At 44.3% G+C, this 14,868-nt stretch overlaps 1 protein-coding gene across 1 annotated transcript in view; it reads right to left on the minus strand.

Moving 5' to 3' along the window:
* ARIH1 (ariadne RBR E3 ubiquitin protein ligase 1) overlaps positions 1-14,868 on the minus strand; it is a 51,737-nt gene that overhangs the window by 9,273 nt on the left and 27,596 nt on the right. The window contains exons 3-9 of the mRNA XM_084213387.1: positions 14,572-14,716; positions 9,878-9,970; positions 9,478-9,533; positions 6,514-6,580; positions 5,715-5,821; positions 4,726-4,768; positions 3,605-3,676 (exon numbers count right to left, since the gene is read on the minus strand). Coding sequence (XP_084069513.1) covers positions 3,605-3,676; positions 4,726-4,768; positions 5,715-5,821; positions 6,514-6,580; positions 9,478-9,533; positions 9,878-9,970; positions 14,572-14,716 — 583 coding nt within the window. The remainder of the gene's footprint in view (positions 1-3,604; positions 3,677-4,725; positions 4,769-5,714; positions 5,822-6,513; positions 6,581-9,477; positions 9,534-9,877; positions 9,971-14,571; positions 14,717-14,868) is intronic.

A 14,868-nucleotide genomic window follows, 5' to 3' on the forward strand; every position in this document is an offset into this window, starting at 1 on the left:
TGGGCTTGGAAACAAAAGCCCGGGCAAACCTGGCAAAGGAGAACAATCCTGATTTTGTTGTAAAAGTCCATGCACATATAAAGCACCATAAACCTCAGCAGCTCTTTTATGAACAGGAAGCTAAACAGAAACATGTTTCTTATTTCAGGGCAAGTGAAAGAGATTAGTCCTTTCCAGAACTCCCAGAGGACCTGGTGGACATCATCCTCCCACAGCCACATTCACAGCAATGCCTTCACCCCTAGCCCATCATATAAAGACTCATCAAAAACCACAGGGATTTCTTAATGAATTTCAACAAAACCAAAAAACTTAATTATTAGCACAAACAGTACACCATTCTAAGACCTAGAGTCACAGAGCAAAACTTTTTTTGGTGCTGGTGTCCAGGAGGATTCTGTGTCCTGCCAGAATTTCCACACATTAGAACAAATGCAGGATCTCCAGAAAGTACAGAGGGAACACTTTAAGCCATTAAAAAGTGACCTGAAAAGGGTCATGTGGGCTCATGCCACTTTATCTCATGCATGGGAGAAAACAGCCAATGGTTTTTTTTGGAGAAGAAAATGTGCCTGGTTTATCCATCAGCTCTTCATGCTCTGTCTGGCCTGCAAGGGAAGGATGGGGATGTGCCAGAAGCCAAAGAAGCAAGGCTGGGGTTTTTTTAGTACCAGATGAACAACTTCCATTACCACCAATTTAAGTTCCACAATAAAAGCATTGCCTTGTGTGAAGGCCAGCACTGTCACCAGCTTTGTTCCTTTCCCTTTAGTATTCCAAAAAAGAGAGATTAACATCACACTCAGGTTCCAAACAGGTTTCCCCTCCTCCTTTTAGACCACTTTCAGATAATCCTGATAGTACACCTTAAGAGGCCAAAATAAATGCACAAATCCAAGTTTTCTCTATTTTTCACTCCTTTTGGATGTCCACTTGACAAAAGTAATGGATCTCTGTGGTTCTTTTATTCCCCAATACCCAAAACCTGCCGAGTTTAACTCAAGAGAGGAAAAACCAAGTTTGTCAAATAAATTGAAAAAGGAAGAAATGTGCAAATCCTTGGACTATTCAACACCGTTCCTCAAGAAGACTGAGAATTACAGACTTGATAAAGAACTTGTATTGCCTTATCTCAACTTTAAATTAATCTAGTTAAGCTGAACTCATGTGAAAAGTAGCTTATTTTAAGAAAAAAGCCATCTACTCCAGCACATACTGCTGCAAGGGCTGTATCTTTTGTAGAAGTAGAAGGAATTTAGGTCTCCTAAATGCAAGTAAATGAATGCAAAAGAATAAAAAAATCATATCAGAAACCACAGAACTCACTACTCGAATCTCCTCGTTTTTCATTCAGACCACTCTACATAATTCATCAAAAAATGCATCACATCATTCCAGTTTGGGAACAGAACCCAATTCAGCTGGGTTTCACTCTTCTGTTCTCTCACACAATTGCCTAATCTTCCTTTCCAACTCCATCTCCCAGGACAAGCCGGAACAAATGTATCTCACATTCTCCCGTTGCAAAGGATTATCCAGATTTCAAGCCCACATTCCAGAGGATTGGTATTTCTCTTTTACACCTTCATCTTGGTTATGACAGGAAATCTCCTTCCCTGAGAGGAGCCCACATGGGACAGGATTCATGCCTGGATGGCTCCAGAAATCACTTTCCAAAAGCCAGAAACAGCAACGGAGCGTGTAGTCACAACTGAGTTCCTTGGAGAGCTGTTCTCAATGATAATGGAGATTTTTGCATCTGATGGCACCTGATTCCTTTCTAGGTTCTTCAAAATGAAGTTCAACACAGAATTTAGGCTGTGAAGCCAACAGTGCAGGCACAAGTTGTGCCTCACCAAACACGGCTGCCCTGCTTTCCTGTTAGGAACAGTACAGAGAGAAAGGAGGGATGGATACACACTCCCAACTGCACAATTCCCACCCCAGTCTATGCTACAGCCCCACACCCAGACAGCACTTGGGCTTCTCCATGCCCCTGCTCAGGGATCAGCAGGGAACTGAGGCAGGAGTTGGATGCAGCCCCACAATCCCAGGCTGACCTGGCTCTCCAGAGGCTGCAAAGCTCCCAGCACACACATCCCAGAGGCCAAAGCTGGAGATCCCCACCTTCCCCAAGGCAGGGATCAGCATGAGGGTGGTACACTTCCTGCCAACTTTCCCCTCAATTGAATCCAGCATCAGCTCAGAGAGAAGAATGCCATATTGTCCTTCAGCTAATTCAATGGATATGGATGCTGTAAGACTCCAGGGCTGTTGGCTTGCTCAAATGTCTGGAGTAATTACCCTGATGGCAAGTTTTGGGCTCCTAAGTATTCCCATGTAGGAATGTCTGGGACAGTACTAGAGGAAGTAGCTTAGACAGTGATGTCCCAGGACAGCTCTGCTGCCCACACCAGACTAGAGGTACCAATGAAGAAGGGCTGCTGCCAGATGCCACCCTCCAGATGGGTGTTCCCCATCCCCAAAAATCTTCTTATTCCCAAAGCAGGGGCAGGTTCAAGATGGGGAACCCCAAGATCTTGAAGGCTTTAACAGGCCAGGCAGGGCTGTTGCTGTTCCAGTGTGCCACATATGTGAGACCCAAGGCTAGCAGTGCTTACACTCTGCCTTTTCCAAGCTATTGCCTGCTCTTCCTAAGGTTTAATAGGAGCAGTCCCTGAAGGCCCAGCAAACTCCAGACAAACCTGGTTCAGTCCTAGAGCCACTCTGGAACACACTGAGACAAAGCCAAATTCCCTTTGGTGACTCTGTGAGCTGCAAGCAGGGCCCACTCCAGGCTGACCTGAGCTGCACAGCAGGGGTTTCTCTGCCACCATAACACAACATTCCAGCTCCATGAAAACCAGGCAGCCAGCCCCAGAAAGCAGCAAACAATGCCATTAACCACTTACACAACAGAGCTAAGAAAACAAAGCAGCCATTTCCTCACTCCCTCCCCACCTTCCTCCTTCAGCTGGGAGCCTCAGGCCTCCTCCTCACCCCCATGGGATCTGCTGCTTTTGTGTCCTTGTCACCATGACAATCTTGGTTTTAATTTGTCCCAAAATGATCAAATGCTAGAGTTTCAGTCAAAGTTGGGCTAAGCAGAAGGAAGACCTTTACATAATGAAATCCCAGACAGCTGTTCTGCCAGTCTCCACCTGGAATGCTGCCCAGCAGAAATGAAGGCTCCTCCGGAGGCCAATCCCAGGGATTTGAAGGCAGATGTAAATGATCCCAGCCAAACTGAGCCACGGGTGGTGGTAACATGTTCCACACATGGGATGGGCCATGGATTTGCTTAGGGAAGCCACTGGTGCCAGACAGGAGCCTAAAGACTTAAATCTTGAGCTTCCTTTGAGTCTCCAATTAACTGTTTCTTCCAAGCACTTTCCTTCACTGAACTTGAAGAAACTCACCTGATTCCAGGCATTAACACCTGTTCACTCTTCAAACAAGAGCACTTGAGTGTACTGTGGATTTTAAGGCTTGCTCTTAACAGGGAAGAGAAAAAGCAATCCTAGTGCAAGGAATTAGATTGATGTCCTTTTCACCTGACAAATCTGTATAAAATCTCTATATAAAATAGGAGAAAGCCTCTCACCTTTGTGTTGGCTGCAATCCAATTGGAGGTTTCACTGTCATCATCACACTTCTTAATCCATTTCTTTAACCACTGTCAGAAAAATGATGGAACAAGAGTCTTAAATCTAGCTGGAGGAACAGCAAATGTTCCCAAGACACCTGCTCACATTAAGGAAAGGTACACCCAGCCACATGGGAACTGGGGAGTGTTGGTACTGGAAAACTGTGCAAACAGCCACTAACTTAGTGGCAGACAGTTCCTGCTGCTCCATCCTGATCCAGCAAGCAGGAGCACCCAGCACAAACACTCCTACAACGAGTTTGCAGCTCTTAATCAACACAAACTTCATGATGGACTCCTAATAAGGACATTTTGGCTTTGGGGTGACTAATTGTGGCTTTTCAGTACCTGAAAGGAGCCTACAAGAAAGATGGAGAGAGACTGTTTACAAAGACCTGGAGGGACAGGACACAAGGAATGGCTTCCCACTGCCATAGGGCAGGGATAGATGGGATACTGGGAAGGAATCCATCCCTGTGAGGGTGGGGAGGCCCTGGCACCAGCTGCCCAGAGCAGCTGTGCCTGCCCCATCCCTGGAAGTGTTCAAGGACGGGGCTTGGAGCACCCTGGGCTAGTGGAAGGTATCCCAGCCCATGGCAGGCTGTGGGACTAATCTTTAAAGTCCCTTCCAACCCAAACCAGCAAAACCAAATTAGTTCCTCCAGCACAACAGATAACACCTGACAAAGCATCAAACACCAACAGGAACAACTCCTACAGAAATGCTCCTTGTCCAAAAAGCACCTTCACTCCTCTGCAGGGGGTCACAGGTCTAACAGCCTCCTCTTCCAGACAATTCCCACCTGGATGAGGCACTGTTCCCCCACAAGGTCCAACTGTGAGGCAGCAGTAAAAGCACCCAACAGGATTTCACTGCTGCTTCTCAGCCTGTGATTTTAACAGGGGCTACTCTGCTCCCTGGTGGGCTCAATGATCCCTGGGGGTCCCTTCCAGCTCAGGATCATCTATGATTCTATGGACAACCACAAAAACTTGGGCTTCATTGCTAAGTCTTGCACATAAATTTATTTTAAACTTTTTTAAAACACAGATTTGGACAAGAACTTTGATGTGCTTACCTTGCATTTAACAGGATCATGCCAGTTTTCACCACAGTTAAAGCTGTAAGGGCAAGAAAGGGAAAATAAGCAATCAGGGAAGATGACTGTACTAGTAATTAAACAGTTTAAGTTTTCTTTTGGGTTGTTCAAAGCCAGTCCTAAGGAAACTCAACTCACACCCCCCTTCAATCCTGAAATCCCTCAAGGGCCACTTCAAAACAGTGACAGAACAAGGGAGAATAGCTCCCCACTGCCAGAGGACAGAGTCAGATGATATTATTAGGGAGAAATCCTTTACTGTGAGAGTTGTGAGACACTGAAACTGGTTTCTAGAGAAGTCACCCCATCCCTGGAGTGTCCAAGGCCAGGCTGGACAGGGCTCAGAGCAGCCTGGGATAGCGGAAGGTGTCCCTCCCTGCCTATTGTAAATCAAAGGCGACTCCGACAAAGGGGAGAGAGAATGATGCATCTGACTCCACTGATATCAGAAGGCTAATTAATTACTTTATTATACTATATTATATACATTTCATCTAAACTGAATCTGCCCAGCACTCACTCTGCACACAACTGCTCACACTGCACTGAATCTCGTGACTGTCACCCGGCAGTCCCCACACACACACACACACACAACTTGCTCTCTCTCTCTTGGCCCTGACAGGCCAAGGAAAAAAAACATCCTCACTTTGGATAAACAATCTCCATATTGCATTCTACTTTGGCACAACACAGGCACAGCAAGTGATGAGAACTGTGTTTTCCCTTTCTCTGAGGTTCAGAGAATGTGAATCTCAGAAATCCTTGGGAAGAATCGTGCCTTGCTTTTCTCTTCGAAGAGAAATGTGGCAACACCTGCCCGTGGCAGGGGGTGGAACTGGATCACTTTTAAGGTCCCTCCCAAGCCAAAGCAGCCTGGGCCTAGAGTGTGTAGTGAACACACACTAACACACTTCAGGGCAGTGAGCACAAAGCAGTATCAGCACCTTTTCCTCGCTGGCTCTTACCAGAACTGACGGCCACATTTGCAGCGCACGGGTTTAGCATCCGGGTACTGGACTTTAACAACGTGGTGGCAGTCGGGGGCAGGACACCACTTTAACAGTCGATTACACTGCAGAACAAAGCACACATCCCACATCACAGGGGAAGGCTGTGCTCAAGGACAGCTCCTGCCCTGCATCCCTTTGTTGTGGCTGCAAACAGCTAAGAAATTAAAACCAAACCCAGCGCACCCATCACTTCTGGCAAGGACTGAAAGCTTGATCCCGTAACAACTTCTGCCCCGGGCTCTACAGGACAGCTGAACCCACACAGCTGGGAAACTAGGACAGTGCAAACATCTTGCAAAGCACCTTTCTCCAAGTTTGTTTGGAGGCTAGAAAACTATTGGTGTTTTGCTAAAGCACTTTTGCAGTTTTACTTCAACTGGTAAAATGTTTAAGGCACGTTCTTGTTTACAGCATTTCCTGGTTTTCAATGTGAAGTATCTCAGGTAACACTCAAGAGTCATAAATATTACATAACTATTATGTAACTATTATAACTATGTAATTCTGCTTCTCAGAACTCAAATATTAAGCAACTACTCTTACATTCTCTTTAGGTCTTTTGTCCTGAAGTTTTTTTAGTATTTTCCTACAATTATCCCTGTAATGCAAAGGACCATAAAACAACCCCTGCCTTCACACCTGATTACAGACTATGCAAAAAACCTCATCTGCAGTTCTAAACAAGCCTCCAGCCTCTGGCTTGGTACATGTGTGAGATAAACCCTACAAGCCATTAAAAAATTCAAAAACTCACCTCTACAAAACTATTGGTTATTAAATGCTGGTACTTTAATTTAACCTTGGAATCTGTGATCAGACGCCTGTAGGAAGGGAAAAAACAGAAAAATTGTAGCAGAAATCTTGTTTTTTTCCATACACTGCCATTAAGTTAAGACAAATAAGGTTTGATTCATCCTTCTACATTTGCAGGTACTTTCTGTACTTACCTGTTCTCTATTTATTTGTTAGATCATTATGAAAGCTACATTCATTCTATTCAATATATAAATATATTAGCTCCAGAAACAGAAAGCTCACTCAGTTCGAAAGAAGTGAACCTCTTGGTGTGAGGATTTTTATTTAAAAACACTTTCCTGAAGAGCCCAAGAAACAAAGCAAGTAATTTAATCAGCTCATTTACATAAAACAGGCACATTTTGTGGCAAATCCCTTTAAAAAGCTCCAGAACAACCCTTGTGTGGCTAATAACTTTGGGAAGCCTCATGTTATCTGGGATTCAGGGGAATGCTACAGCTTCAGCCTCAAAATTAATGGTGTTTTAATCTATTTACCATAAAAACAAAGTTTGTATCAATAATACTAGGAGTGTACACAACATGGACTTTAAATTAATTCCAGTCTGCTTGGAACTGGGAGAGCAGAGGAAAACTGACTGATGGGAACCCTTGACAAACATGGTGACCACTTTTCTCCTGGGCACACCATTCCAGCTGGCATTTGCAGACTGCCCAGCCTAAATGCATCCAAAATAACTTAATTATGGATTGCTAAGCACTTCTAAAAATGTCTTTTAGCTATGACTGAAATGTCTTCCCAATATATCTAAATATAAAGCTGCACTGACACACCCTTTGTGGCATTCCTGGTTTCAATCCTACTGTGGAATACAGCTTTATACAGGCCATACCATCGATAAATATTGGAATTAATGGATTTTCCTTTTCAGCTGCAGCCAAAACTAAGGGTACTCCTGTATGTTATCATTACAGCACTCCCTGAGGAGCAGTGTGTGCCCATGGGATGTGCACAAATCCCAGCCCTGGGCAGCTGGGGAGCTCCTCTCCCAAGCACATGCTGGTTATTACATAAATCACAGCACGTGGCAGCTCAATTCCCAGAGCTAAAATAAAACAAATCAGCTGACAAAGCATCTCCTGCAATTCTGGAGTCAAACTTACTGAAGAATGAGAAAACAATTTGAATTTAGTATTAATTATAAATCTCTTTTTTTTTACCCCATACCTGGGCTTCAAGACATACTAAATAGCACCTTGAAAATGTGCTGTATTATTACAATATATCAGGTACTGGAATTTAAATTATTAGTCATACCATGACTAACCAGAGCACATAATCCACTGGTTTTTTGCTTATCAACCTGCTTTGATTGCCCCAATCAACATCACCAGGTCAAGATCTTCAAGAATTTTGCTTTGAATTTTACTGTCTTTTGCCAAATCATAAATGAAAGTAGACAAATTAAGAGGTGAAACCCATGCCCATAAATCATATTAATTTTGTATTCATATTGCTTGGAAACTGAGAGCTGGAGACTTTGTAAACAGGAAAGGACTTAAAAAGTAATAATTAACAAGACAGAATTGGGTGCAGGTTCCAGTTGAGATCATTCACTTTTTTTTGCCATACATATTGACATATCCTAAGTTTGCCACAGTTGTCTATCTTGGCTTTTAAAGGAAAGAATTTTTTCAAAAAAATGCACCTTCCTCCCCACAGAAATCCAGGTAAAACAGGGAAAGGTGGATTTTTACCTCTAGAAACAGTTTCTTGTTTTACTCAGACAAATGGGACTTGCTTGCTTTAGCACCCAGCTGTCACTGCCCTATCCCTGCTCTCTCCAGCCAAGGGGAATCCCACAGCACTGCCCTCCTTTTCTTCCATCCTTTCCTTGCTGCTGCTGCCACTGCCACCTCCAATGCTTTCAGCTACTCAATTTCACATGCACTGTTTGAACAGCTCATTCCAACTGTTGCAATCAAGAAAACACTCCAAAAAGTCCTGCTGAGAGCGTTTGACTCCACAAATTGAAGTTCAACGTCTGGTAAACAAAAATCTCAATCAAGTTACTCAAGATATGCCAACTTCAGCTCAGTTTCCACCCACTAGGCTCTACAAACCACTCCTCAACAGGGCAGGAAAGCATTTCAGCTACTTCCACTTCCATCCAGCCTACACTCCATGAGTAACCAAGATCCAAAATTGGGAAAATCGTTACTCTGAAAGCAACTGACAATAAAAACCACCAAATTAATATCAATGAGTGAGTCAGGCTTCAGGAAGGAAAGAGTAAGGTAACAGAATAAGCCTCTACTGAGATGTTTTAGCAAGAAGAATTAAAATGAACTTTAACAATGATCAACATTATAAAGGATATTGCTCATGCAACAACCTCCCCCAGTTTAAAAGAGAAGGAAGCTCATGGAGTTCACTGCTCCACCATGAACTGCATCAGTCATTCTACAGCTGGACAACTTGACAATTCCAAGGACACAGGATGACACACCACCTAAATCAAATCTTGTGTTTGAGGGTCAACTGCCTCCTATCAGAGGGCAAAAAACATATCCTGCATCAGCCCTTAGGACTCCTGTCCTCTGACTCACCTATTAACTACAGCTATAGGGCTTGGGCAACCAGTGGGTTGACCTGGGTAGTAGTCCTAAATTCCTACATAAATCAAAGGAAACAAAATGCACAAAGCAGTAAAACAGGGTTTGGAAACCCTGGTGTCACACTGACCAAACTGGTCAGGGAGTGTTTCCTCCCAGTGTCATCACATGGAGTTTTCACACCTGAACAGGAAGTTAAGAGACATTCTGGAATCAAAGACAGTTGAAGACAGGCTCCTCTGCTGCCTGCAAGCCTCTGTGCAGTTTGTTAGAAGCATTTGAATAGATCTGAATAGCACATGAGTAACACAATGGAAAGAGAGAGCAAAGCCATGAGAATTACTTACATAACTGTATTGTCGTCCACTAAGATATCACAGCCATGGGCAGGGCATGAAATGGTCTGAAAAACACAAAAAGGTCAGAGGAGGAACAGTGGTTATCCTGGTTTTGCATCAGAAGGAATTCCAAGGCACCAGATTTCACTACAATCCACAGCCAAAGGAGTGCCCTGCCTCTCCCAGGTCTGCCACTGGTTCTTCCTTCCCCAGCCCACAAACCTACATCAACTCCACTGAATTCTCTCCAGATTAACCTTAGCAGAGCCTGCAGCCCCCAAAACACTGGGGTTTGGGTTTTCTCTGTTGCTCTTTTGGGTTTTTTTAAACTTTAGCAGAGAGACTCTCCCCCATCTCTCCAATATACAGGATTTCCAGAAATAAGCCAGGAGGTGAGTTGAGATTTTACCTGTCCCATGCCTTCCTCCATTATTTTGGTAGTTAAATATTCACTCCAGCACTGCATACAGAATTTGTGTCCACACTCTAGGCCAGTGAAGTACTGCAATGACAAAGAACACAAAACATGGCCTCATTTTATCCCATGCATTGACTCCATAATTCCATCCTTCTTATTGCTGTGCAGTTCATCCATCCCATCCCATCCCTCATTCCTCACACCAAACCTGAGACACTGCTATTCACTTTGCATCATCACCCCTACAGAACATTGCCAAGGCAGCCTTAGTCACTCTTCCAAAGCCAGACTTTAATCCCCAAGCCCAGCAGCAAGGACAGGTGTGGCCCATGTTTCCATCCTGCCCATTTCAACTGATCCTTGTTTTAGGATCAGTTTTTTAGGAGTGCACATGGGGCACAGCATGGCTCTCTTCCATTTTGCTTTGGAAATCAGTCAAATAAATGCAACACCAAACAAGTCACAGTGACAAGGATACAGAGTCTTCATTCTTCCTATTTTTTCCCCTTGGCACATGTGGGTGCTGCCCAAAAGTTCCACACCTCCCCAGGGAAGTTCCCCCTGAAACCCAGCTGCTCATCAGATGAGGACACTCAAGATCCTAATTGGCAGGTGTAAATTGCTAAATAGAATTCAATAATGACCTGCTGTCACAGACAGCAACAGGGACAACTCCATCCATGTCTGCATTATCTGCACAGAGCTGTCAAGATATCATCTGGGACTGAGTGGTTACACAAGGGGTGGAGAAGCAAACACTGCTGAGGAAAAAGTGGAACTAAAGTACTTTTCTCTGGTCAGCTGAAAGTTATTTTATACTCAAAGTCAGCACCAAGGAAAACTGTATTTAAAATACTTCATTTGTACCACTATTGAGGTAGTATTTGCTGGCTCAGCTTTTCAAACCAACTCCTCAGCTAGTGAGATAAAACCAGAACTCTACCCTCAGACACCATCAAATCATGAAAACTCCACAGAGGACAGAACCTGGAATCCTCTGTGGAACAGCCCAAAACAACAGCAGAATGGTGGTAACTGAGGAAAGGAGATTCCACTTGAAGCAAATGCTCTTTCCAAGCATTCTCAGGCACCACAGATACATTCTGTCCATGCCACAGAGGTGCAGCAGCTGTGCTGTGCCATCTCTGGATGCTCTGGCATTGCCCAGGGCAGGTGCCTGTCAGCAGCCCTTTGCCAGGGTTGGCAGGCTGTGATTACACTGCTCTGACACTCCTGCCACCAGCACAGGCTGCAGCCTGTGAGCACCAGCACAGCTGAGTCTGACCTGAGCATGACTTGGTTCCAGGTAAAAATAGAAACATCCATCCCAAAAAAACCAACAAAGAGATCAGAGAGGAGGCTGACACCTATGTGGTGCCAGGTACACTGGCTGCAAGAGTGCAAAAAGACACCTTCCAATTTCTGAACCCTTACTGAGCAAGCTAACAAGCTATCTGATGCTCCACAGATGCTGCTGTGGCCAAGTGACATCTCCTGGAGATGCAAAGTTGGAGTAAAAACACTTCAACATCTGGAACTTTTGGGATGCCATAGCATGAAACCATCCCAAAGACTGCATTGGCTTTTCTGTGAATTCTGGCTTCTCCACATATGATGGGAAGCAAGCACAGATAAGGGAATCATCTCTTACTGAATTCAACACTCCTGCAGCAGGCACACATGAGGAACCAGCACAGAACACATCTTCATGGAAGAGCTGTTTTGGTTATTTCAGGCAGGGAAATGCTTTGCTAAATGCTCACAGAAAGGCAGCCACCACCACACTTCCTCCCAGGCTGCAAGGAATGCAGAGAATCTCTCAGCTCTTTTCTTTACTTTGAGGGAGTTCCCAATTATTTTTGGCTCAGCTGACAGCAGATGTCAAGGGAGCAAATAAAAAGGCCAAGATAAAACCACCAAGGACGGGGGGAGCAGTAACTCCTTAGGCAGCTCATTAGCCCAGGGGACAGCTCTGCTGTCACCACATCTGTGCTCAACATCTGCAGTCTGGACAAAGCAGGATGTTCCCAAAAACACCCCCAGCCCACTCTCCTGAAGGTGAGGGGCAAGAGAGGAGGAAGGCAAAGCCACCACCCTCCCAATTCCTGTCTTACTAACAAAGGTGTCACCCAAAAGAACTGCTGGGACCTGACAGTGTTTGACAGGGACACAGAGCAGGTGAAACATCTCCCTTAAGTCCTCAAACTTGCAGAGTGAGAGCTTCAAATGCTTTGTTGGGCAGGTGCTTCCCAAAACCTCAAACCACAGTTCTTTGGAGGTGACTGAAGAGCTACAGAGATTTTTGTAGATGGGAGAGAGGGAATTTCAAGACTAACATTCCTGCAACAACTGTACACTGTAAAACTTCTTAACACCTCCAAACTCTCAGCTTTCCATAGGCTGAAAGGGGCTCTCAGTGCAAACCCCCCCCACCCACCCCCAGCTTAAAAATAATTAGCTAATTATTTCAAGAGGATTTTCAAAGCTGAGATTTTAGGTTGGGTATTGAACATAAAAATAATCCTAGAATTTATAATTCACATCGACTAAAACAGCTTCAAAACAGATTTCTATCACCTTAGACACAAACACTACAGCCTTTTACAGAAGAAATAATAAATACTAGTTTTCCTCTAGACTCCAGCTCTTCTGTAGGGCAAAGAAACAGAGTCCCCTGTGATGTCTTTTAACACCAGCAACAGAGAGAGCCCTGCTCACCTGCAACATCTCTCTGCTCCAGCTAAAAATCTGCTCTTCTAACAACTGGGCCACTTCTATTTGAGCTACAAAATCAAGAAGTGTTAGCATGTTTTGTGCTGTTCTTTCCAGTTGCAAAACTCTAGACAATGCTGGGGTATGATTTTAGAGCTTATCCTGTGCAGGACCAGGAGCTTGACTCCATGATCCTTGTGGGCCTGTCCCATGATTCTGTGATTCTGCTTCCCAGGTAGCACAGCACCCCCAGCCAGAGGACAGGCCTGTCACTTGTGAGTTGTACCCCCAGAGAACAATATATTAGAATATATTGCCTTTTTTTCACAAAGCACCTCATCATATAGAGCAGGAATTTGCCTTCCCAGCTACTCTTCACAAGAAGGAAGTCAGGGCACACAAGGCTGAAGAGGAGACACATGAAGCCTTGTGGTTCCTGGCTTAAGAGCAACAGGGACCTTAATGCTGAGAATGGGAGGCCTGAAGCTGAGCTTGGCTCAGCTCTGTCCACTCCAGGGAAGAGGATCCAGAGCAAGGGAGAGGCCACAACCAGGGAACTTCACCCCAGGCTACTCCTGAACCCCAAAGTTTATCATGGTTCCTTGCTGAACACACACCCAGAGCAAGAGCAAAGCCTTATGTCAGGGCAGCTTTGCCTGGAAAGGCCCAGCACTTGTTTGAGGGTGTTCTGGAAGGGCAGCTCCCCCACAAAGAGCAGGTTCCAATAAAAGAAGAATTGCTTATTATCAGCACTTTGCCTTTTTGATTCTGCCTCAAACTCTCCTATTTGAGCTTTCCCACTCACCTCCTTTTCTCCCAGGTCTCCCAGCAGTATGTCCTGCCCCTGGGAGCCCCATCAGAGCCTGGACCTCTCAGCAGTGTATGGGAATGCCTCAGTTTGGTCAACAGTGACAAAAAAAGTAGCACTATCACCCAGAGCATTGATAAAGAGCCACAGCAAGCACTGGGTAACACACCCTCATGTCTGACCAAGAGGGTGTTGTCCAATATAATAAAGATCCAAAGATATCCACATTTTACTTCTACTACCTTTTTCTATACTTCCTAGTTTGACTATTTTGCTTTTAAAAGATGTTTTCCTACCTTATCTTTCTATTTAAGTAAATCCCTTTGCCCATCATGCTTTTCACAGATTTTGAATTTCACACATCCTTTATTTGTACACCTCACTTGGTATCAGACCTTTGCAAACATCACCTGCTTGCTTTGTCCTGAACTTTACCACACCACTGCCCGGGCCCCAGCACCCTCAGAGGTGTTCTGCAGGAAAATGTGAAGTTTCAGGTTGGAAACTTGGGGAGTTGCTGCTCAGTTAGTGTTGGAACCCTGGATGCTGAGAATTTTAAACTTGCTGTGCTGAAAGGCACAGACTTGCAAGAGAGCACTGCATTTGACCTGAGGCTGTGGAGAGGACCTCCAAAATTGATTGATAGCACTGAGATGTTGGCATGTAGTTGGTTAGACATCTGTAATATGACAGGGTGGAAAACTTAGAGTTTGGGATTTTAGAATATAGAAATAAATATGAAATTATATTAATAAATATGAATATTTCATATAAATAGATATTAAATAAAGATGGAGGTTTTAGGGAAGAAGTAGGTTGTTCTTCTTTACCTTCTTCCTCCTTCTTCATGGGTTTGGGTGATGTTTTGTAATTGGACAGAAAAGTCTGCATTGAGGGCTTCCAGGGCTCAGTTATTGGGTTAAAAGGGAAAATAATCTAGGTGTCATTTCTTAATTGGATAGTTTAGTCTTAAAAGGCCTTGTAACAAGAGCTAGTTAGCCATTTTGTGCCTTGCTAACGAAACGCTGCTGAACTCATGGTTGTGAGGCGGTTTCACTGATAAAATTAATAAACACCTGAGTCCAACCATAAACTACCATCTCAAATACCTTCAATCCCAACCTCAAGAAACTGACAAGTAGCAGCAGGGCCACTGGGTACTCACGGAGTTTGGGTAGTTCAGATAGCAGATCTGACAGGACATGTCCTGGGCTGATGATCTGGTGTTCATCTGGCGCGTTCGTGACTTTTTACTTGGATTAATTACGTGACACTCTGCAAAGAGCTTCTCCAAGTTGCCATCAAAGTACCTGTAACACAGGACAGAATGAAAATTTAACCACCTTCTAAATAATATTTCCATTCTGTGTAGCAGCTAAGTGTACAAAGATGCTTTTGGTATTTCAAAACTCAGACACCCACTACTTCCAACAAACCCTTCTCTAACACAACACAGAGGTGG

Source organism: Fringilla coelebs (genome assembly GCF_963513975.1).
Source record: "Fringilla coelebs genome assembly, chromosome: 12".
In the NCBI taxonomy this organism is placed as follows: Eukaryota; Metazoa; Chordata; class Aves; order Passeriformes; family Fringillidae; genus Fringilla; species Fringilla coelebs.